The following is a 25,380-nucleotide window of genomic DNA, read 5'->3' as shown; positions in this document are numbered from 1 at the left end:
TGGGGAAAAGCCTCAACAAATAATCCCCTTTAATAAATAGAACACCTTAATTTAGGGGATCCAACTATAAATGGTGACTGATTCACACTCCGATCCAGTGGGTGGCGGTATACCAACCCCAAATAAAAAAACAAATAAAAAAGAAGTGTATTTCCACTGCAAAGCTACCTGGACCTCAGCCCAGGTGATGATACGGATGTCATTGATGCTGAAATGCTGTGATGCTCTCCACAAAGCACACACAAGCAGCAGATCACCGGGGAGCCGATCAGATATAGGAGAAGCGAACAGCGATGAGCACCAGGGTGGCGCAGTCATCCTGCGACCCAGCGGGGATGGGTCAACCAGAAGCCCCGGGTCTCGGCTCCGGAGCCCCGGGTCTCGGCTCCGGAGCCCCGGGTCTCGGCTCCGGAGCCCCGGGTCTCGGCTCCGGAGCCTCGGGTCTGGGTCCACAAGGAGTCCCGGATCTCGGCTCTGGATGCCCAGAGCGGCCCCAGCTCCTGGTCGCGGTACCCGGTTGCGACCCAAGCCGGGTGAACGACCTGTTGGTGCTCCGGCCTTCCGAGTGGTACCGCTGCCGTGGGTCCACCGCAGAGCTGGACCGGAGCAGTAACGACCATGTGGTGTTCTTCCATGGAGATATTCAGGTGAGGGGGGGGGGATGTTGATGGACTAGACACACCAATACAACACACTAATGCAACACAGACTAGACACACCAATACAACACAACACACACCAACACACACCAATACTAAACAAACACACACTATTCATTTACAACACACAACAATACCACACACACCAACACAAACGACACACACGAATACAACACAGACTAGAAACACCAATACAACACACACCAACACAAACAACACACACCAGTACAACACAAACAACAGACAGTCACCTGGGCCCCAGTTTCCCGAAAGCATCATTAGCCTAAGTGGATCGTGAAGTGCGTCGTACGAGCATCGTACAGTTTTCACACCGTTTCCCGAAAGCATCGTTGGTAACGAACGTCGTTAAAACGCTCGTAGCTAACGAGGACTCCGGGGGTACTCGTAGGATGCTAAGAGCATCGTTAGCCTACCATAGCCTCAGTGGCGTAACCAGCGGACATTCCGTGTATTGGATGCTTTTTAATAAAACGCATCCAATAGGTAATCCACAGAATGCCCAGCTTGAATAATTTCGCAACCAAAAACATTGGTTACAGCCACCTTAATACTCATAGACTACTGTTAGATTCAAATAGGGCCTAGCAAAGATAGACATGTTAGTCAACAACAACATTATTTATTGCAGCAATTTAAAATTCCAAAAATACATGCGCAGCCGAAATGTACCGATCAAACGCCACGTCACAAGGCATATAATAAAATCAAATGATTCCACTGCTCTTGTGTGGGAGGTCGCTTTCGAGCTGCACTTGGTGTCTCCCTCTGATTTTAATTCAACCATGTCCTCGTATTAATCAATGGCAGAAGACATAGCCTACTGTAGACATGAAGAATCATGCTGAGACCATTTTTTGCATTAAGCACTGTCGGCGCTTCGGTTAGGCTGTGATGAAGTTCACTATTTATTGGCCAGTGTCTAGACAGTAAGAACAACCCTGACCATAGTTAAGCGCGTTTGTAGTCTACACTCGACGTGAACTCATTATTGCACGAGGGTGTCTTCATTCATAAAAAATATATTTTTTATGAATGAATATTACAAATTATTCTAAAGAGGTCTAGGCTCCGTGCGCGGACCCGCCTTCTCCAGTGAACCAAGAAACCCCACGCCTTGACGAACGGGGGATTTGACCCCCTCGGTTTTACACAGGAAACTTGAGATAAGAAATCGCCGGGCGTGCCAAGCTGCGACCAAACCGGCTTGGCAGTTTAAACAGACCTATAGCCTACATCATCCTGCCCAACGATATGGGCAGGATCTAGACCCGGGGTCTCAAACTCTTCTTACCTGGGGGCCGCTGGAGTTAGAGTCTGGGTCAGGCTGGGCCGCATCAAGTATTCTACAAAAAAAGGAGAACAACTGACCCAATCTAAGTTAATGATCGGGCTATAAATAGATTAGGTTGGCTATATAATCGCTGACAACACGGGAGATTTCATAGCGCTTGGTGGAAACCGGGACATTTTAGCGTCAACAACGCTGACAACAACGCGCGGGCCGCACTAACACTTAACTTTGATGTCAAGTAGGGGGCCACAAAATATCATCCCGCAGGCCTCAATTGGCCCCCGGGCCGCGAGTTTTAGACCTCTGATCTAGACCAACCTTTCCTATTCGGGTCAGCAATAGCCGTGTGTCCAATGCCTAGCCTCTGCGTTTGAATGATAATGAATGAATGGAACGCTGCATGTTTAATGTCTACAAATATTCTAGACTAGAGAGTGCGCGCCAATCAATGAAACCAAAATCAGATAAAGTCGGCTCTCTTTGCTGCGCAAAGCATGTTTCAGAAATCCGCACATTAAGATAAATGTAGTTGCCACACTTGCTATTTTAGATTTTTGCATTATGGAATTATTTCAGGGGGGAAAATGCCGTGAAAAAATGTATGCACACGGCATTCAGGATTAGGACTAGGCCTAATCAATTGTGTTTTTGTGCCACTCTGCTGTTGGCTTTCATGGGGAGATATTTTAACGCTTTCTAACCCCATTCTCACTCACTCACTCACTCACTCACTCACTCACTCACTCACTCTCTCTGAGTTGTGAGTATCATGTTTGATATGTGACTAGAACTGAAAGTAATTACCGTATAACAAACTTGATCAGATGTTAACCCGAAACAATTATTGCGTGGCCCTGTCGTAGGTCTCTTATCTACCCGTCTTTCGCGTGAAGTTCATTAATTATTACCCCTCACATGTTATCCCATACACGTCAGGGCGATTTGGCCTAAAAATAGAATAATGTCTAAAAAATTGTTGGGGATTTCATTTGACCAATGATTAAGCTAAACTAAATGCAAAAAGCCTAACTACTTTTTTTTGTGCAAATAAATAAAATCTTCTACTTGGCTGCGTGCCTCAATTTAAGATGTTGGAATACATTTGCTGTGCTGCTGCTCTTGGTTGCCACAGACTTTAGACAAACTTTACACCGGACAGTTTGCTTGTGGTCGGACGCTGCAAACCCAAATCCACACCACTGAGGAGACGGGTCCTTTTGGCAACGAAATCCTCACTTTTTCCCGCTCACGCTGCCATGTTGATGTTTTAGTTTTTCTGAAGAGTCAGGGGCGTTAGTATGAACTACGGGACCTCAGAGGAGAGGAAGTGGTGGTGTTACTGTAAATACCTGATGATAAAAATAGATTTTCATATTTAACCATCATGCTAAGCCCCACACACAGCCCCCCTTAGGGTTCAATGAACCCCACGATGAATGACTAGGTGTATTAACCCCCCCCCCCCCCCCCCGGTGCAGAACCTCCAGGAGGAGATGTCCGTCCAGCCGGAGGGGGCCAAGTGGCTGTCCTGGAGCCTGGAGCAGGTGGGCCTCTCCCTGGGCCGGCGGTTTCCGGGCCGCACCGTGTGGGTGGTGCGCGCCTCCAGCATGTACCTCCACATGTTCAGCAGCTACCACAACTTTGTGGAGGGCAACCTGTTCGGGGCCCCAGAGCACCGGCCCTACGCCCCCGACTCGGGGGCCTTCCAGCACCTCAGGTGCGGTGCTGTCTGTGTCCTCTGAAAGGGGCTAAGTTTGTCCTACCTCAGGTGTGGGGCTGTCTGTGTCCTCTGAAAGGGACTTAGTTTGTCCTACAGAAATGGTCCATTAAAACTTCCTTTGTGGGGCCAGTAAAGCCATCCTGGGCTAGGGTTCGGTTTATGTTTGACTAAATGAAGCTAAAGGGGACATATATCACCACCAGGTGTGAGTCTGACACACCTGGTGGTGTAATATTTCCCCTTCAAATAATTTGAAGAAGAACAGGCATTTGTTTTAATCTAAAACATTTTCAGCGGAAGATCTGTAACTTCCTCGCTCTAATGTCCGCTCTGTTGGTTTCCTTTTACAACGATATTGTAGCTGTGAGTGTTGAATGACGCGATAGTAATCTAGTACCGCTGTTTTCAGGGGACTGTTGAGTCACGGCATGCAGCGAGCCGGCCTGCCACACCCTCTTCCACCACCGGGGAGCGGCAGCAACGTGCCACCCGGGTTCTCCTTAACGCTGGTGGGCTTCAGTAAGGGCTGCGTGGTGCTGAACCAGATGGTGTACGAGATGGCCGGGGCGCGGGCGGACCCCCGGATGGCGCCCTTCGTCGAGAGCGTCTCGGACATCTACTGGCTGGACGGCGGGCACCCGGGAGGGGGCGGGACCTGGGTGACGGACAAGGCGGCGCTGAGGGAGCTGGCGTCCAGCGGCGCGGAGCTTCACGCCCACGTGACACCCTACGAGGTGCGCGACCCCATGCGGGCCTGGGTGGGGCGCGAGCATGACGCCTTCGTGAAGACCTTGGTGGAGCTGGGGGCGCGGCTCACCCACCAGGTCCACTTTGAGGACGAGCCCCCCTCCATAGAGAACCACTTCAGGGTCATCCAGGAGTTCTGAGAGGGTCTCTTATTGTTCTTGCTTGGCAACATGGCCACCAGTGTCACCTCCTCCCTCTGTTTGAGGACTGTTAAGCTGATCTCAATGTTATTTATACACATTACCTCGGTCACTTTGGCTTTTTGTGCTGGTCTTGCCTCAGCATTCCTGTGATTTTAAGTGTTGTGAGAGCAGACTCGAAATGCTTGCGTCGTGCACTTTTCCTTTTCCAGTGCTTTAGCGCAGCGGATTTTTGGAGGGGATGAAGTCTTAATTTGTTGTCAATTGCAAAGTCGCCAATGGCAGCACCTTTATAAATGGCCCAATCATTCCATCATCTTATATATTGTTTAAAAGGTGGTTTACAGGTGAAGCTGAAGCCTCCGGTCTGTATGTGTTTGTATAGATATATATACAGTAGAGAGTTATACAGTACATATACATCTCCCACTCAAGTCTCACAGTGGGTGTCTGGCTCACTGCTCAAAGAAGAGAAGGTTGGGTAGAAACCCAGGAAGGAGAACCTATTGAATGGCTCTGGATTTGTTTACGGGTCTTAAATTACTTAATATCTGTTGTCTCGCAATAATGCCGCTTGTATTCATGGATATGCAAGTATGGCTGGGATGTAGCCAAGATGCTTGTTTGCAAAGGGAAGGAATTGGTTAAGTTTAACTCCATTGTTTTTCCACAACTAGATTTTGAATGCAGTGAAAGCATCCTTAAAGGGGTGGTTCGGAATTTTGGGCATGGGGCCCGATTCCCAAGTTAGCCTTGGTGTTCTTTATCATTGGACACAATTTAACACATTTCATTCAGTCCTTCTAGTTGCAGAGTAACTGGGTAAGATTGTTTTATTAGCAGGCTAGTATTGCCCATTGCCGTGCGCTAGCTTAGCACAAGCAAACTGCAACTAGAAGGACTGAATGAAATGTGTTAAACGGTCTCTAATAATAAAGAACACCAAGGCTAACTTGGGAATCAGGCCCCATGTCCAAAATTCCGAACTACGCCTTTAATAACATTAATGTAGCCAAAAATTGACTCAATTGTTAAATCAATCGGATGGTGAATTCTGTTAGCAAGCATTGCTTTTATGCACAACTGAAAAGCTTATTTGACTAAATGTACCATACTTGAAACCATTCCATTAATGTTTACCCGCTGTTAAGCCCTTAAGTCAATCCTAATAGGATGTACAGGGTTGGGGCCTGTAACGTCTTTTAAGACCAAGGCTTAACATGTATAAAGCTTGTTTGTATCAAAATAAATCGATTCTGGAATGTTAATCGATGAACTGCTCAGTCTGAGGTCAGAAGCTATATTTAGGGGTCCTACGAAATCCGTAGGAACAATATTCTAATCGTTGGTATTATTTTTTCCTGACAATCGGCCATATCTCAAAAACGACATGGTCAAAAGTTCTGAAAATTGGCAGGCTTGTAGAACTCGTGTAATAAGTGAGGGATAACAAGGATGGACTGAATGAACTATAGGTGGCGCTATAACAACCCTTTGAGTGAAACGTACTCAACAGGCTGCCATTTCCACTAGGAAAGTGACATATGTATGAAACTTGTTAGACATGCACCATTAGTCATAATGAACAACTTTCACGCTGCAACCCATACGGTCAGACCATTTGGATATAGTGCAGTGACAACTTGACAAAACACATTAACGCCATTGGCGCCGAAGGTGGTAAAAGCTGCAAACGCGGCACACATGTACCAGGTGAGTGTGGGACTATACAGTGTTAAATTCATAGCAATGAGGCCAAAGACGGCAGAGATATACATTTTAAAATGAAATGTATGCATATCTCTGAGGTTTAAACAGCTCTAGCATTGCTTAAAAATCACGTAGGCTCTAGGGTTAGGACCCCTTCATGGTTGCTTGCAACTATATTGACAATTGTAATTGAGAGATTGGAGTATGTCTGCAGGGACTCTCTTGGCAGCAGTGTTGCACAGTGAAAATAAAGTTGAGCCCATCAATGTTTCAAAAACATTCATGTCCTTCATAAATCAGTTCAGAGTAACAAAGAACACCAGGACACGACTTAGAAGTTCTAATAAAATATTTTATTGGCTTTTCGGTTAGCTACTTCATGTCCAAAGAAGCTACCCTTTTAAGCTGGTGGTCCATCAAACAGTAGATTTGATATACTTTTTTCTTAAAATCAATGTTTAATATCAAATCAATATGTATACTTGAACAAATAAACATAAGAACAAAATTCAGAATATACACATTCCTCTAATAATTAAAATTTTTCTTGTGCTTCGCACCGAGTTGAGTTGCAACTCAGAAGTTGCCTTTGTTTATTTTCCCTGAACGCGCAAAACAGCACCTCATTAACAGGAATGTGGGATGACATCACCAAGAGTGACATCACCGCTGGTGCTCCAGTTCTTGACAATGACCCGACGTGTGTAAACCGAGCACCTCGCGTTCGCACAGCAAAGCACAATAAACAAGGGGACACTCGCCTCAGCCACCAAGACAATGAGCTCCACCACCGCAGAGTAGTGAAGACTTCAAGTGACGCACACACAGAGAACTCCAGTATGTCAAATAAAGACTGCACCATCAACAGCTACAGGGATCGCCTGCATGAGGCGACCACACCGCTCAGCTCCTGTATTAAAAAATACGTTTTAATGACAGCCAGCGAGACATGGCAGGGTGGACGAGCTCGACCTTGCATAGAAAGTCTCCTGGAGGTCACCAATTCACACGGACCTGAGTCGGGATTCTTGGAGCCAATATCCCAACACACAAGTGATCTGAAACCAGGGAAATGTCCTGGATGAGGTCGGATTACAGATGTGCTGTTCAGACCCTCCCTGCAGTGGGGGGGTTGTTGGTGGGGCCCCGGGACAGTGACCGCATCAGACCGAGCGTGGCCTGGCTCCGACGGACTCCCGGACAAAGGCCCCAGTGTCAGCTGGTGACATCTCCATTTAAAAAACAAACACTAAGGGACAACCGTCAAGCACAATGCAGTGCTTTTTATGCTTTCTTTTGCTTTGGCACCAGTGTGTATAAAAGGGAGTAGAGAAGAACCGGAGTCAAGGATCCAGGAAGATCAATACGACGATTCAATTATCAATGCTCCAGTTCATTACCAGGACACATCTCAAGTGTTTACCAGCCCAACCCACCTGGAATATTTTAATGTTTACAACATTGATTTTAACACTTTATTATACACATCTAATCTCAGACCAGCCAATGTGTGTGACGCAGTCCTCTCCCTCACCAATCTTACACCTCCCTACTTCCCCATTCGTCAACCTAGCCGACAAATCAGACGCCATCCTTAATTCAAACTTCCTCAGAACCGTTTCAGAACTCTTTCTTTGCTTTCCCCGCTTCCGACCAGCACGTCCTTCTGAGGAGGTCACCTCCTGACCCCACCCTCAACTTGAACCAAATAAAAAGGAAAAATAACATTAATTTACATTAAACAAATAGAAAACAAACATAAATAATAGACTCAAGTATAATATTATATAGCATATAAAAACAAGGTGATGGAACATGAAGAGGCACAGTGGACAGAGAAGGACTAGGTAGGAGGACCAGGGTCATGGGGGGGGGGGGGGGGGGGGGGAACAGACGGCTACCAGCTGACCTGTCTCTCCCTCCTAGCCCACCTCACAACCGACTTCCAGGTGACCCGCTCAGGGCTCTCCCTCCCAGCCTACCTCCCCCGCCCTGGGACCAGCAAGTCAAAAAGCAGCTTTAAAAGACGCCCCCGCCCAGAGAGATGTAGCTTAGCTCAGGGGAGTTTTTTTTTGCCAATGCTATGAAAGCACTGAAGCATGTATCAGCAGTGACTGAAACACGGCCACACCTGTTCAATGCCCTGGCGCTCAGTAAGTCAGGGCCACAGTGTTACGTGTGCTCTGATAAAGTGTGAGGAAGTGTGGGGCGTGCCATGCCAGATACCGGATGACTCACGGTGTTCGTGCTGGTACAGTTTCAAGTTAGTTTAGATTTATATGAAGCAATCAAGCGGAATGTCAAGGACACCGCTGCTGCTGCTACGAGGCTAAAAACTATCAACAAGAACCTTCATTTATTGGGAACTCATAGTGCATATTTAGAACACCCCCCTCAAAATCATGAATATAATAATGGTTCGGTCAGGGAATGTGAAGGGATAAGGGAATGCTTGGGCTTAGGAGTACGTCTTCACGGAGAGGCTTTTACGCCAAACCCTGGCTCGACAGCTGGATTAGGCTAACCTTTTTGCGAAAGCGCAACACCACGGTACTGAAGTAGGTACACAGGGAAGGAATGCATCATGCAGAGCGTGCCATCCTGCCCTGTGGCACCAGGGAAACAATACAGTCATCGTTAGACGCAGGAACCCAGAGGGAAGTGGATGACGAAGAGCGCTGAAATGCTCAATCGAGTTTGGTCATTTAATATGGAAAAAAAACTGACAAAAAAGGCGGATTGAGATAAAACAAATGAATTTAGGACAATAGGTATCCCTCATATTCAAGAAAGAAAGTCGAGCAAGAGTCGACCCGCATTAAGTGGAAAGGACACGGTAAAAGAAACGTGCTGTTTGTTTGCACGCTATGGTGGCATGCAAAACAAGTGCATTACCTCAGGACTCGTGCAAGACAACCAAACCCTGACAACGACACTGGAGTTACCTCAGGGCCTCGGGCGGGGAGGGACACCCAGCGTCTGGGAGGTCTTTGAGTCCTGCTTAAGCCTCTGGAAGAAGAGCACTGCCTAGATGTCCCTTGAGGCGCCCCACCCAGACACATTACGATAAAAGGACACCAAGAAAACCCAATGCCAGCAAACTATATGAACCGTGTTACCAGTTTTAGATCGATACCTTTATATTATTCAACACACACACACGGACTGTGGATTTAGAGAGGAGGATGGCTGATGACAGGTCAGCGCTGGTTATCTTTGGTGTGAGGGGGGCCTGTGGGGTAAGTGCTGGTGGGTAGAGACGAGGGGGGGTGGAGCGGAGTAGACCTGGCGGCGGTTTTTAGTCACATAAAACATTATACACCCCGCGTGGACGGCCCTGAAGCGCTACCCCCTGCCGCGTTAGAAGTCCCCGTCCCCGGCCGCCGCCGCCTCCTCGTCGAAGCGGAAGCGCTTGGCACTGGCGCGCGGCGAGTCCAGGAAGTTCTCCTTGTCCTCAGGGTCCTCCGGGGGCGCGGCCCACTTGGAGCCGCTGCAGCGCTCCCGGGGCCCGAGGCGGGCGGGGGCCAGCTCGGGGCTGAGGCAGGGCTGGGGGGGCTGAGACAGCCACGGGTGGCTGATGCACTCTGCAGCGCTGGGCCGGTCCCTGCGGACAGAGACGGTAGGGTCAGGGAATACAGCCCCCACAACAGATAACTAACACAACCAGGGCAGTCTAATGCATAGACAGATAACTAACACAACCAGGGCAGTCTAATGCATAGACAGATAACTAACACAACTAGGGCAGTCAGACAGATAACTAACACAACTAGGGCAGTCAGACAGATAACTAACACAACCAGGGCAGTCAGACAGATAACTAACACAACTAGTGCAGTCTAATGCATAGACAACTAACACAACTAGGGCAGTCAGACGGATAACTAACACAACTAGTGCTGTCTAATGCATAGACAGATAACTAACACAACTAGTGCAGTCTAATGCATAGACAGATAACTGACACAACTAGGGCAGTCTAATGTATAGACAGATAACTAACACAACTAGGGCAGTCAGACAGATAACTAACACAACTAGGGCAGTCTAATGTAAAGACAGACAGATAACTAACACAACCAGGGCAGTCAGACAGATAACACAACCAGGGCAGTCTAATGTATAGACAGATAACTAACACAACCAGGGCAGTCAGACAGATAACTAACACAACCAGGGCAGTCAGATAGATAACTTACACAACCAGGGCAGTCAGACAGATAACTAACACAACCAGGGCAGTCAGATAGATAACTAACACAACTAGGGCAGTCTAATGTATAGATAACTAACACAACTAGGGCAGTCTAATGTATAGACAGATAACTAACACAACTAGGGCAGTCTGATGTATAGACAGATAACTAACACAACCAGGGCAGTCAGACAGATAACTAACACAACCAGGGCAGTCAGATAGATAACTAACACAACCAGGGCAGTCAGACAGATAACTAACACAACCAGGGCAGTCAGATAGATAACTAACACAACTAGGGCAGTCTAATGTATAGATAACTAACACAACTAGGGCAGTCTGATGTATAGACAGATAACTAACACAACCAGGGCAGTCAGGCAGATAACTAATGCCGCTTTTCCACTGCATGGTACCAGCTCGACACGACTCGACTCAGCTCGCATTTTTTGCGTTTCCACCGCGATCTAGTACCTCAAGTGGCTGCTTTTTCTAGTACCGCCTCGCTCTAGGTTCCAAGCGGCTGAGGCGATGCTAAAAGGTGACGTCGGCAGACGGCCGGCCACTGATTGGCCAGAGAGTGTGACGAAGTCACGAGAGCGACATGGCAACCATGCTGGTAACGATAGAACAGCCATAGTAGCGCCGCAGCCAACATATTCCACTTCTTCAACATGCCAGCTAATAATACGAACACGAATACCATCGCATCGATGTTCTCCATTGTTGTTATGTGGGTTCTGTCCATGTGTGGGTTACGTAGGTGTTGTTTGCGTCGCGTACAAAAATACGTCACGGCCCTTTCGCGCAGACGACCCCGCCCACGTCCCGGAGGTACTATTTGCGGTGGAAAAGCACCCGCGCTGCTACCGTGTCGAGTCGTGTCGAGTCGAGTCGTGTCGAGTCGAGCTACATGTGCGGTGGAAAAGCGGCATAACACAACTAGGGCAGTCTAATGTATAGATAACTAACACAACTAGGGCAGTCTGATGTATAGATAACTAACACAACTAGGGCAGTCTAATGTATAGACAGATAACTGACACAACTAGGGCAGTCAGACAGATAACTGACACAACTAGGCAGTCAAATGTATAGACAGACAACTGACACAACTAGGGCAGTCAGACAGATAACTAACACAACCAGGGCAGTCAGACAGATAACTAACACAACTAGTGCAGTCTAATGTATAGACAGATAACTGACACAACTAGGGCAGTCAGAGAGATAACTAACACAACCAGGGCAGTCAGACAGATAACTAACACAACTAGTGCAGTCTAATGTATAGACAGATAACTGACACAACCAGGGCAGGCTTATGTATAGACAGATAACTAACACAACCAGGGCAGTCAGATAGATAACTAACACAACCAGGGCAGTCAGATAGATAACCAACACAACTAGGGCAGTCTAATGTATAGATAACTAACACAACTAGGGCAGTCTAATGTATAGATAACTAACACAACTAGGGCAGTCTGATGTATAGACAGATAACTAACACAACCAGGGCAGTCAGACAGATAACTAACACAACCAGGGCAGTCAGATAGATAACTAACACAACCAGGGCAGTCAGACAGATAACTAACACAACCAGGGCAGTCAGATAGATAACTAACACAACTAGGGCAGTCTGATGTATAGACAGATAACTAACACAACCAGGGCAGTCGGGCAGATAACTAACACAACTAGGGCAGTCTAATGTATAGATAACTAACACAACTAGGGCAGTCTAATGTATAGATAACTAACACAACTAGGGCAGTCTGATGTATAGATAACTAACACAACTAGGGCAGTCTAATGTATAGACAGATAACTGACACAACTAGGGCAGTCAGACAGATAAGTAACACAACTAGTGCAGTCTAATGTATAGACAGATAACTGACACAACTAGGGCAGTCAGACAGATAACTAACACAATTAGGGCAGTCTAATGTATCGACAGATAACTGACACAACTAGGGCAGTCAGACAGATAACTAACACAACTAGTGCAGTCTAATGTATAGACAGATAACTGACACAACTAGGGCAGTCAAATGTATAGACAGACAACTGACACAACTAGGGCAGTCAGACAGATAACTAACACAACCAGGGCAGTCAGACAGATAACTAACACAACTAGTGCAGTCTAATGTATAGACAGATAACTGACACAACTAGGGCAGTCAGACAGATAACTAACACAACCAGGGCAGTCAGACAGATAACTAACACAACTAGTGCAGTCTAATGTATAGACAGATAACTGACACAACCAGGGCAGGCTTATGTATAGACAGATAACTTACACAACTAGTGCAGTCTAATGTATAGATAGATTTCAATTATTACTGATGGAAATCAATCATTAGTTTCGATAGAGTCCCAAATTATTTTAAAAAGTACTAATAATAATATTCGGTTCCCATACAAATTGAATAGTTTTATGATTGTGCATCTTTTCAATGGCACCAATCGTTTTGGTCTAATTTTGGGGACAGTGTGATGTGGCCGGAAAGTGATCCCCGTATCCCCGGCGGCCCTCACTCACTCGGGGGCCTTGACTAGCAGCTTGCGGACGAAGTCCACAGCTAGCTCTGACACGCGGGAGAAGGCCTCCCCGCTGTAGTCCACGTTGACCTGGGACACGTTCAGGTACGTCTCCTGCTTGTCCTCGCCCACAAAGGGAGACTCGCCCGTCACCAGCATGTAGGAGATCACCCCCACGCTCCTTCAGGACCAGGAAAACACGTCAACCACTGCTGAACACAGCCAGCGCTATCTCAGGTCCTTCTGGGTGTTAACGCTAGCTGGCTGCTTTAGAACCAGCTAGCGCAGCCAGCTAGCGCAGCCAGCTAGGAACTGAAACCAGAACGGCACATTCAGTTCCCCACAGCCAGCAGTGAGCATCAAGATGGCCGCTAGAGGAATCGGGTGGCTTGGCGTGGGGTGAAGCTGGGACTAAACACTGATGGATTGGGGTTCAACCAAAGAGAGGAGGCTGGCCGAGTTGAACAACTAGTAAAAACGTTGTTTTTTTTGGCATACTTTGGTGAAAAATAATAAAATACTATGATAATAGCCAATTGTTTTTATAGCTAATGCTATCAGCCAGCCAGCCAGCCAAAAATTCAAGTAAACATCTTTTGTAAATTGCTTTGTCAACTTATTTTCTTTGAAACACTTCAATATGCGTTACTAGTCACAGTACAAGCAGGCAACAATCAAATCACATCATCAGCACCGATCTAAGTAGACCAATCTACTGGTCTATGATCTGATGAGATCATAAACCATCGATAATCATTCCTGCACCATCACACGTCTTTTCACCGGGAACTCACAAAGACATGAGCCCTGAGGGCTGAGCACTCAGTGTGTTGTTGTACACGCCGACTATACACACCAAACAGGTTTCAAACAGGAGACTCACCACAGGTCACTCGCAGTTGAGATTGGCTCATAATTTAGAATTTCTGGCGCTGAAATGAAATCACAGAAGATATATAAAAAGGTGAGGTAATCCAAGGTACAAACAAAGATTGTTACACTAAACAACAACACGTAATAAACAAGAGGTTCTGCGGCCGTGATCTTACCCACGTATTCAGGTGTGCCAAGAATCTCCCTGAGCTCGCCTGCGGTGCCCAGCCTACGAGACAGACCGAAGTCTACGATCTTGATGTCCCCTGGAGGGGACTGCTGGGTCAGGAGGATGTTCTGAGGCTGAGGAAACACAGAGAACACAGCCAGAGCAGCTTGTTACTCTGCCTTAGACAGTAGATAACACAGCCAGAGCAGCTTGTTACTCTGCCTTAGACAGTAGAGAGAACACAGCCAGAGCAGCTTGTTACTCTGCCTTAGACAGTACAGAGCACACAGCCAGAGCAGCTTGTTACTCTTCCTTAGACAGTACAGAGAACACAGCCAGAGCAGCTTGTTACTCTGCCTTAGACAGTACAGACAACACAGCCAGAGCAGCTTGTTACTCTGCCTTAGACAGTAGAGAACACAGCCAGAGCAGTTTGTTACTCTGCCTTAGACAGTACAGAGAACACAGCCAGAGCAGCTTGTTACTCTGCCTTAGACAGTACAGAGAACACAGCCAGAGCAGCTTGTTACTCTGCCTTAGACAGTAGAGAGAACACAGCCAGAGCAGCTTGTTACTCTGCCTTAGACAGTACAGAGAACACAGCCAGAGCAGCTTGTTACTCTGCCTTAGACAGCGCAGGCCATTAAGGAGCTTCTAGGGGTTATACAGGGTCTACAGAGACAGGTCATTGAGGAGCAGGTAGGGTTATACAGGGTCTACAGAGACAGGTCATTGAGGAGCAGGTAGGGGTTAGACAGTGAATACAGAAATGGGGCTTATAGAAGCAGGGTTGGACATCTGACTCAAGCAGGTTTACATGCAGGCTGAGGACATTGGGGATGGACTCCAGAATCTCTGGTTTAAGAGTTAAAAACACCAAGGACATCAAGACTATCAGGCCCCACCCTTGGATGAAGCAACGCTCATGAATCACGGCAAATACATTCATGTTTGTTTTGGTGTGTTTTCTCATCACTATGGAAATTATTATAAGTCACCAATCACTGTGGCATATTTCAACAAAGGCCATGCGTTCAACTCCAAGGATCCTTTGGAAATGGCTCATTAAAATGACAGCTGGTTGTCTTGACATCAATTGGTCAGTTGTGCTGTCACTGTCAGAGCATCGGCACTCAACCTACGCAGGTGAATCATTTTTACCTGTGCAGCGAAGCCCTGACCTATGCCCCCTAGTGGGAGGGGAATTGGCCCCTAGGCTAAGGCTAAGCCCAGAGAGAACAACGAGGATACCTTGAGGTCAAGGTGCACCAGGTTGCTGCTGTGGAGGTGCTGCACTCCCTCCAGCATCTGTCGGATCAGCCGCGTGACCTGGGCCTCGGGGAGCAGCTCGTCAGACACACAGTGGTCGAAAATCTCCCCTCCGGCCGCACTGAGAGACACACACACACACAGTCATACACACACACACACACACAGTCATACACACACACACACACACACACACACACACACACACACACACACACACACACACACACACACACACACACACACACACACACACACACACACACACACACACAGCGTTGTTTTAGAGACATGTTTTCACAGAGAGCAACAGGCAGTGACTAACGATCGGCAGGTTATATTTTAACTTAATGATCACATTTGAAGTAAACCCACCCGTATCATTTTGCAACAGTTCTGACTCATTTAATTGGTCCTCAAGTCTCCCTGCTATAACAGCAGGGGAGACGTAGAAACAAAAGGTGTTCTCACACCCATTAAAGAACGTGCTAAACGAGGCCCAGCAAGTTTCCTACAGGAGAACACAATACTCTGTAACATCAGCCAGACTGAACTGTACAAGCCCAGGTTGTGTTAATACAGGTCACTGGATCAACCCTCCACTTCTCCTTTGTTACCTAAAGGGGCGTCATTAAAGAGAAGTGTCTGCAATCAGCCGTGCACAACGGAAGTACACTCTGGAACACACACAAGACACTTTAAATTTTGCCACTAGAAACACAGTACTTTTTGTCTACAAACGCACAGACAATTCGGCCCTATTTTCAGTGCTGTTACCATTGGCGTAACCTTCCAGCCAGAAGCACCTGATCATAGAACTGTGACAGTGGCGCATCACGGGTGGCCTCATATCGACAGCACCAAAAATAGTCACAAATTACAGAATTTTCGGACAAACTGAAATAAAATGTTGTGCGGTTACTGGAACCCTTCCAAATCGCGACTTTTCGGAAACCAGTGGAAATCTTTTCAAAGTAATTAAAATAATATTCCTCCTTCATTCCTGCAAATCAATGGGAGAGGCTAACGGCTGGACGAGCATTTAACTTTTGTAAAACAAGCACATAGCTAGTGAGTGAGAAAGAGAGCCAGAGAGTAGGGCAGCCTAATCTTAAACTAAAGTTACCCACAAACCTAGGGGTTCCAGTTTAGTCCCTCCGCTATATACAGTGAACCAGGATCTTTAGCCATCAGACGAAACAGAAGAAGAGTCTAGAGGAGGCAAGGAGCGGCGGGGGACTCACTACTCCAGCACCAGGATGATGTCGTGGTCCGTCTCATGGGCAGCATGCAGGTTGACCACGCGGGGGTTGTCCCGCGCCAGTTCCAGGACCGCCATCTCGTGCAGGACGTCGGCGCGACAGTCGCGCCCCCGCCGACGCTTCTTCAAGAACTTGGCGGCGAACACTTTGCCCGTTGCCTTCTCCACGCACCGCCGCACCACCGCAAACTTCCCCCTGTGGAGGACAAGGTCAGGGTCATGACTAGGGCTGGGTATCACGGCCAATCTCCTAAATCGATTCATAAGGTTCTGAATCGATTGCTCACGATTCGATCTGCTCCTAAATAATGAAAATGGCTCAACCGTGTTACAAAATACAAATGTACTTTATTTTTTCTCTTCATCTTAAACAACAGGTTTTAAGTGCAAACCTGTCAATTGGACAGTTTAAACTTGAGCTGTAAACAAAAGTCTCAAAAGTGCAATTTTGAAATTAGAAAGGAATTGCAAGTGAAAGTGTACTTGAACTACAACATTCCATCACTGCAAATTGCATTAACCACTTAATCGTCAAATCCCGCCGGCGGGCAAGTTTTCGTTACACCAGGCCTTCCCCCCCAACATGCTGGGTCAATTTTCGGCATCATATAGTTGAGTGTTATAGTCATGTCATACACCGTTTGAAAGCTTAGAATCTCAGGAATGTCATCCATATGGTGGAATAAATATGTTTAGCGAATATAGATCAAAAATATCCTAGTGTCTTAGGTCAAAATAGCCCCCCTCACCCTCCTCCTCCTTTGGTGCATCCTAACTTTATTGTCGTTGTGGATATCCTTAGCAATGAGTTGATACTTCATGTTGGGTCTTGAAATGTTCATAAGAGTCCGCAGAAACCGAATATCAATATTATTTTAGTGTAATTACATTGTGTATATGCACAAGCCATCTTATACAAAGCAGCCGAAAAATAGAAAACCGAAACGCTACTATGTTTTTTTGTAGAAAACTGCGATTCAGGGTTTGAATTCCGCTAATGTCGTCTGATTCATTGAATCCACTGTGTTCGCCAGGGTCTCACGGTGACACAGAGCCCTCCCACATGTCTGTAAGACCAATACTTCCTTGTTTACAAGCCTTACAAGCCAATGAGGCGATCACTATCAAAACGGGGCATGTGTACTTTGATTGACAGCTACACCAGCAGACAGCAAGGGTCGGGGACGGGCCTTAGATATCCTAATAGCCAATGAAAATACCATTCTGACGATATTCAGCATGTCAAACAACGTCTCACCTGTGGTTGAGAAAACAAATGCGCAAGGGGTGTGCGTAAACTAGCAGGCTCTTACCCAGAGTCGGATACCAAAAAATTTGATTTTTGTGTGATTATACCTGTCTCATTACATATCAGAACATCTGGTATGCTATCTAAATGGTTCACAAGGAAGCCCAGAGGGTAACCTTTCATTTGAGACCAGGATTATGCTTCTACATGTTTGGCTTCACTTTTGTTTACAGTATGCATTTTGGGTAGCCAAAGGTCTTTTTTGGAGTCTACAAAAGGACCCTGACCAGAACGAATGGACATATCATTACATAAAAAGGAGCTGGAGGCTTCATCTTTTATGCTTTGTTGATCTGCTTTTACACAAAGCATCACAAGACCTAGGGCTAGGGCTCAGTAGTGTTTCCAAGGGATATGGAGTTACCCAGGGTACTACAATCAGCTTGGTTTTGGAGTTGTGTGTAACCGGCCGGGAGGAACAACTATATTGTAGTCTTCCCAGCACTGTGAGAGTACATTATACAGTTATTATTATAATGTCATCAAATTCCACAGGTTCTCAGCTTTCCAAAGAGACCAAGCATGTGATTAGAGGTCATACTATGAAGGAGCAGTGCTCTCTAGAGTAGGCGCAGTGCAAAAACAAAAAAATTGCCAAAAATGGCCCGAACACTAAGTGGTTAAGGCATTGTTTATTAAAAAGCAAAAGTAATAATAATGGTAACTAAACAAGAATAAATAATAAATAAACGAATAAATATATAAACTATATCATGCCGTAGAATCGATATTGCAAAATTTAAATGAAATCGATCCAAATCCGATCCGATAAATCTATTTTTTTACCCAGCCCTAGCCATGACCCCTCAGGAGACAACCCCTCACAGGGCATCACAAGGTCAGGGTCACGAGTCGCGACCCCTCAGGACGAGGTCAGGGTCGCGACCCCTCAGGACGAGGTCGGGGTCGCGACCCCTCAGGACGAGGTCGGGGTCACGACCCCTCAGGACGAGGCCGGGGTCACGACCCCTCAGGACGAGGTCGGGGTCACGACCCCTCAGGACGAGGTCAGGGTCACGACCCCTCAGGAGGAGGTCAGGGTCACGACCCCTCGGGACGAGTTCAGGGTCACGACCCCTCGGGACGAGGTCAGGGTCACGACCCCTCGGGACGAGGTCAGGGTCACGACCCCTCGGGAGGTGGTCAGGGTCACGACCCCTCAGGACGAGGTCAGGGTCGCGACCCCTCAGGACGAGGTCAGGGTCACGACCCCTCAGGACGAGGTCAGGGTCACGACCCTCAGGAGGTGGTCGGGGTCAAGATCAATACTGTTTCATATGGTGTATGGCATAGTGTTGCTGTCGACATGTTCGGTAATGTGTTCCTGACTGCAAAACCCCGTTCGTCTATACATTTACATTTAACAAATGCTTTCATCCAAAGCCACTTACAATAAGTACATTTGTCAGAAGAAAGAGAAACAACACTATATTGCTGTCGGTACGGTAAGGATGTTCATAGAACCAAGTGCAAAGCACTAACAATCGTTAGGATATAGGGATGGGTCAGAATATTAGATTATTCGTTCAACGGAAACGTTGTTCACTCCTCCCCTAATTAGGACGGACCTTAGCTACGACTTGGCAACGGGAGGTATTCTTGTCCGCTCAGCTATGAGCCAGAGAGCTAACGTTATGCATTAACTTATAATTAATGCATAACGTTATAATTCGTTATGCATTTATAATTTGAAATTCGTCCCAGCCTTTAAATAAATTATACTCTAGGGTCTATAGCCTATAACCGCGTTGTCTGATTAGTTTAATTCATTTTTCACAATGTACCAGAACTCGTTTTGAAGACAGAATCACCGCGCCATTTGTTTCAATGGGATTCGCGACGGTCTATACTTTCAACATAAAGTGTACATATTTATAATTTGAAATTCGTCCCAGCCTTTATACCACAGATACTATAGGTCTATAGCATATAATCGCGTTTTCTGATTAGTTTCATGCATTATTCACAACAGACAATTTGACTGGAACTACTTAGCAGTAGGTGTTTATTTGCGTTTAAGATATTAAGTGACTTCTTGCTGATTATCCATGGCTGCCTTTGTGAATGTCAGCACACATCGAATAATCGATTATTCGTTCATACCATCCACTGATTATTCGACCATGAAAATGTTGAGTTATTCACATCCCTACTAGGAGAACCCATTCCCTGTATAAAACAATGATAGCTAGGATATGATACTAAACAAAAAAGTACTATTTTTAAGTGCCAAGACGTACAACGTACAATGAGTGGGTATATAAACGCCGGCTCCAACAATTCCCTACAAGGTTGTTGGCAAACAAGGGGTGGAGCTCCCGTTATGCTAATATTACATGAGTGAGTCACGGCTACATAGGATAAGCAGCAGTGATTTTCAGTGATTTTCACCCGTGATACATTCTTTTCTTCATCTTTAAAACAAAAACGCAGCATGTCCGAAGGGAAGTCATGGTTGCTGTGTGGTAAACGTAAAGTAAACGATTGAAGAGTTTAGTTGTATCTTGTCATTAGACGACATGATGTTTGCGAAGGGGGTAAACATTAACGGGTTGGTTAAGGAGATGATCTTGAGGAAGTATTGTCAAGTTCTATAGGGTAGATATGAAAGAGCTTATCATCTCAATAATTGAAGTTAGTTAGTTTGCTAGCTTTGATTCTTCATCCTTTAACAATCTTAAGACTGCTACATGACTGAAAAATCCCTACCTTTCCTTGATACGTTTTTATTTAGCTGCTCCTTTTCAAAATAAATGGTTCGCTAATCTGACTAAACAAAATGCTTCCATTTTGACAAGGAAGTAAACAAACGTGGATTACACATACCTAACCACTTTATATGGTCACACTAATCGGCTCAGTCACCATTGTACAAATGTAATCTTTTATAGAAAGTCAGATAGGCAGACACATAGCATGGAGTCCATGTGCCACTAATTAATTACACTTAGAATGACATCTCTTTTGTTGTGATCCTGTGACAACTTCAACTACTTCATCTCATAGCACCATTGCAAGCATGACAAGGTGTGTGTGTGTGTGTGTGTGTGTGTGTGTGTGTGTGTGTGTGTGTGTGTGTGTGTGTGTGTGTGTGTGTGTGTGTGTGTGTGTGTGTATCTTCCTCTTAAAATTTGGTTCCCAAACGTCTGTGTTTCCTTCCTCAAATTTAAACAAAGATACAGACTGTACTGTAATCCACAGTTCAACATGATAAACAGCTCCACACCAATATGTGATTACTAGCTCTAAACACTGATGCACACATCAAAGCAAATTAAAGCCAACACCCAATAATGTTCACATATATATATATATATAGAGAGATTATATATATATATATATATATATATATATATATATATATACACACAACAATCTGTCAACCAAACAATGCACACGTACACACAGAGGGCGTTCAAATTTAATCCCCTGCATGGAGAGTCATATTCATGAAAAAGATAAGCCTTATCTGAATGCATTTAATGGTGACAAACTCATCAGTATTGCACCTCTACAGAGAGCTTGGAGATCCTCTGTGTAGCGGCATGCCTTTGGTTTCACAAAAATAAACTTCTGTCATGTATGAGCAACTTTCTGTCAAGAAGTCTGAATTCAATAACTTCGTAACACTGAAATGGGCAACACTTCACATATTTACAGAAAGTTGCTCAATACAAGACAAAATATGTTTCTTAAACCAAAGGCCGGTCGGAAGAGCAGTCAGGAGAAGTGCAATCTTGCTGAGGCAAAAAAAACAACTACTCAGCTCGGATACATTAGTATTAGAAGTGTTTCTTTATATTTGAAAGTCAGCTGTCATTCCCGTTCCACATGACGCATGCAGAACCATAGACTCAACCGAGCTGTCAAGTGCTTTGACACTCAAGTGCCTTAAACTGGTCAAAATTGTGCAACAAACGGCCCAGGACCAGATCACAATATTAAATTGGGACGCATTCTTTTTTTTTTTTATGCTTTGATTGAGGTTTTAAGGTTGAAGTGGAAGATTGAATAGGCTAGGGAAAACACAACCGGAACCACACAGACAACGACAGACACAGACAGGTTAACCTCCCCACCAGTTCATAACCCAGTCCTCCAGCACGCTCTTACCGTCCCAGCTCCCCGGTGAACTCGTAGCCGGCCTCCATGGGCTCCGTGCTGATGGTCGTGAGGACAGAGCTCAGCAACCCCGCTGCCGCCGGCCCGCCGCGGCCGTCCGTCCGCCGCCGCGACATCATCTCACCTCCGAGGGTCCGGTCCAACAACCCAACCACCACCTGTCGAAATGGGTTTCAACTTATTGAACGGGAATCACTGATCTAAGCCGAGAGTCCGGATACCGGTGTTTGCACAGCCCGACTCCGCGCAGACCACTGTACTGTCAGTGTTGCCAGATTGGGCCAGATTTCACGCCGAATCTGGCAACCCTGGCTGCCGCGCGCTGGACCCAGGGTCTCCATATTCGGCGGGAAATCTGGCCCAATCTGGCAACACCTGTGTGGAGTCCGCTAGCATGCTAAAGCTACCTCCAGTTAGCTTCACCCTTCAGTACATTAAAAGTACCGTCGCCACTCAAAAGTGATTTTTACTCACTTCCCTCCACTTCGTTCCGTTAAGTAGACACGACGGAAGTGGTCACGTCCCAAAAATATCGATGATCCAATAATTAAACGACTGTTATGGCGAGCAGCCACTGAAGGGGGGGTTTATGTACCGGACCATCCTTCTGGTGGACACACACACTGCGCGTCAATCCAGGGCGCATGCGCGCTGATTTCAAATAAGTTGCCTCAAGTTTATCTTCTGAAATGCTGCATGGGGGTCAGCATGCACGGTCCTTCTGCGCCTATTGGCCTACTTGAGCTAGTGGTGATCAATACCATTGAACTCTCTCGCTCTCTCTCTCTCTCTCTCTCTCTCTCTCTCTCTCTCTCTCTCTCTCTCTCTCCCCTCCCTCTCTCTCTGAAATTCTAAATTCAAATTCTAAATTCTAAAAAAAAGCTTTATTGGCATGAGAAATATACATTTGCATTGCCAAAGCAGGTGAACCATAAAATAAACAGCGTTATAAAATAAAAAAGTAAAAAGGTAAGGTATAAATAATAATAATAATAATAATAATAATAATAATAATAATAATAATAATAATAATAATAATTATAATTATAATAATTATAAACCGTTAAATACAAAATATCTATACATATCAAATGTTATACTATAAAATTGCTTTAAAAAATAAAATGTGCGATATTATAGACATTACAAAAATTAGTCTTGTATGAACAGATAAATTAAAGATAAACTCTAAATACACAGCATTTACATTACGGAGGATTAGTGCAATTATTGTGTGAAGAGTGAGTCCAGGGGGATTAGTCTATGGGGAGTTTGAGGTCCTTCTCTCATCACAACAGGTGACAAATCTTGCTGCTGCGTTTGCACATTGTTGTATTTCTGGTATGGCATTGGTGAGCATCTGGAGTGTCTTTGAAGTCCCTTTGTAATCCGTGGGAAGTGTGTATTCCTGATGTCTTCGTATAACTGGCAGGAAGTCAGGAAGTGCAGTTCTGTCTCTAGTTGGTTGTGTGTGCAGTGGGAGCACAGTCTGTCTTCTCTTGGGAGCCAGGTCTTCTCTTGGGAGCCGCGTCCCTTCTCGATTTTGTCAGTCAGGAAGTTAAGGAGTCTGCTATTTATAATCATACATAGAATTTTACAGAGGTTGCTGTTGACACAGACCCCTCTCTATTTATTAGGGTCAAATTTATGTCCACTGTTGTGGATTGGGCTAATCAGTGCTTGGTTCCAAATATTGGGGAAGATCCCCGAGCTAAGAACAGTGATAAGCAGTTTTAGAATTGCCAATTGGAATTTGAGATCTGTATATTTAATCATTTCGTTTCAAAATGTTTTTGCATTTGTCGTCGAACCACTTATCGTTAATGTTGTTTTTGTTCTTAGTTTGACTGTTTGAGACCTTCAGGTTTGATTGTAAGGCTGAGATGTCAAATATGTTGTTAAGGCTTTCTACTGCCATGTTGATCCCTTCGTTGTTGCACTGAAAGTTTTGGTCTAGGAAGTTATCTAGAAGTGTCTGAATGTAATTTTGATTTATGGTGTTCTGATATGTTTCGACACTGCTCTCCTTCCATTTATAGAATTGGTTTATAGTGTGTAGTTTGTTTGGATTTAATGCTTCTTGGTTAGGTGTTGGTCTATGTAGGTAGGCTGTGATTTTGCTGTGGTCTGATAGTGGTGTTAAGGGGCTGACTCTCACACTCACACTCATGTGCGCTTTATTTTAGAAGCTAAAAAATACAAAATATCTATTTCATCACCCCAACTTTCATGTAGTAAATAAATTGGGTTTGAAGTTATGAAGTGCCTTTTGTATTAACCGCTGATCTTCTGTATTCTAATGGTTTGTATTCCGTGGATGATTTCATTGTATGTATATAGTTATTTTGATGATTATTATTATTTTAATACAATGTTTCAAAGCTTTTTGTATAAACTTTCTCCAGATAATGTTTGTTTTGCCTTTTATAAGTGAGATGAAACAAATACACCAATCGTTGCATAATTAATCAAAACTTGCCTTTTGCTTTCTTTTATTACAATCATTTGAGTGAAATGGAGACATACTCACAGGAGCTTTGCATAGAGTCACTTCTGAAACGGGATCAGTGCTGTCACCAACAGACCGGACAATGCACCTATTACACTTTGCCGTCCTTCCCAAAAATATCAATATCAACAATCATCAAACTGGACTTCGCTGCAGGGAAAACTAAGCCTGGGAGTTGAGATGTGTGTTACTTGACAGACGCCTGCCATCCTGCTTGGTTGGTTTCTATTCTTCTTTGCTCATGCCACACAGTTACGAGTTAGGAGACGTGGTTGATAGACGCCTAAATGGTTAACTATGCAAGCCCAAAACCTTTGGTACATTAAGTGCAAAATATAAATATTTAGACACACAACAGGACAGACATGTACAGGTTTCTTTTTTATATACAAAGACAGAGACGAGCAGAACCTCACGTGTGGGCACACATACGGATGCTTCCTGTTCCACTTTCCATTCACACCAGCCCTGTAGTTTTAGTGTTCCCCCTCCCAACGGCGGCACCGACGTAGCTCGCCCCATACCCGTCCAGGTAGTGATGGCACTCCGCTATGGGCGTGCTGTCTGGTAGACCCTTTCCCTCTGCCCGGCCATACAGTGGCCTCAGCCAGCCCGGCCCCTCCGCCACCCCCGCCTAACGCAGCTGATTCCCTGGTCCCGTCCCGGTGCCCTGGAGCCGCTGATGGGTTAGCATAAGGCAGCACCGCCCACGAGCAGAGGTGACACACGCCCCCTGCCTCACCACACACGCTCTCCCATCGGATGACAGTATCCTCATGCAAAATAAGCTAGTAAGGACAGTGTGTTGGACTACCTCAGCATGCAA

General features: G+C 45.6%; 2 protein-coding genes across 3 annotated transcripts; one reads left to right on the top strand and one right to left on the bottom strand.

Moving 5' to 3' along the window:
- The first annotated feature begins 27 nt into the window (after positions 1–27).
- On the top strand, positions 28–6,855 carry c17h2orf69 (chromosome 17 C2orf69 homolog). The gene is made up of 3 exons (XM_056575226.1): positions 28–647; positions 3,450–3,688; positions 4,101–6,855. Exons 1-3 carry the CDS (start codon positions 294–296, stop codon positions 4,576–4,578), a joined length of 1,071 nt encoding a protein of 356 aa, XP_056431201.1. The 5' UTR covers positions 28–293; the 3' UTR covers positions 4,579–6,855.
- On the bottom strand, positions 5,412–22,767 carry stk17b (serine/threonine kinase 17b (apoptosis-inducing)). Of its 2 annotated transcripts, XM_056575225.1 has the most exons (8): positions 22,520–22,767; positions 22,037–22,203; positions 16,598–16,810; positions 15,336–15,474; positions 14,092–14,218; positions 13,926–13,974; positions 13,044–13,223; positions 5,412–9,892 (listed from the first exon to the last, which is right to left on the bottom strand). In XM_056575225.1, exons 2-8 carry the CDS (start codon positions 22,162–22,164, stop codon positions 9,649–9,651), a joined length of 1,080 nt encoding a protein of 359 aa, XP_056431200.1. In that variant the 5' UTR covers positions 22,165–22,203; positions 22,520–22,767; the 3' UTR covers positions 5,412–9,648. The 2 variants fall into 2 exon arrangements, with proteins under 2 accessions (XP_056431200.1, XP_056431199.1); XM_056575224.1 differs by lacking the exon at positions 22,520–22,767 and having other exon boundaries at positions 22,037–22,507.
- Positions 22,768–25,380: the final 2,613 nt, after the last annotated feature.

Source organism: Gadus chalcogrammus, chromosome 17 (genome assembly GCF_026213295.1).
Source record: "Gadus chalcogrammus isolate NIFS_2021 chromosome 17, NIFS_Gcha_1.0, whole genome shotgun sequence".
Classification (NCBI taxonomy): Eukaryota; Metazoa; Chordata; class Actinopteri; order Gadiformes; family Gadidae; genus Gadus; species Gadus chalcogrammus.
This window is presented reverse-complemented; position numbering and strand designations above follow the sequence as displayed.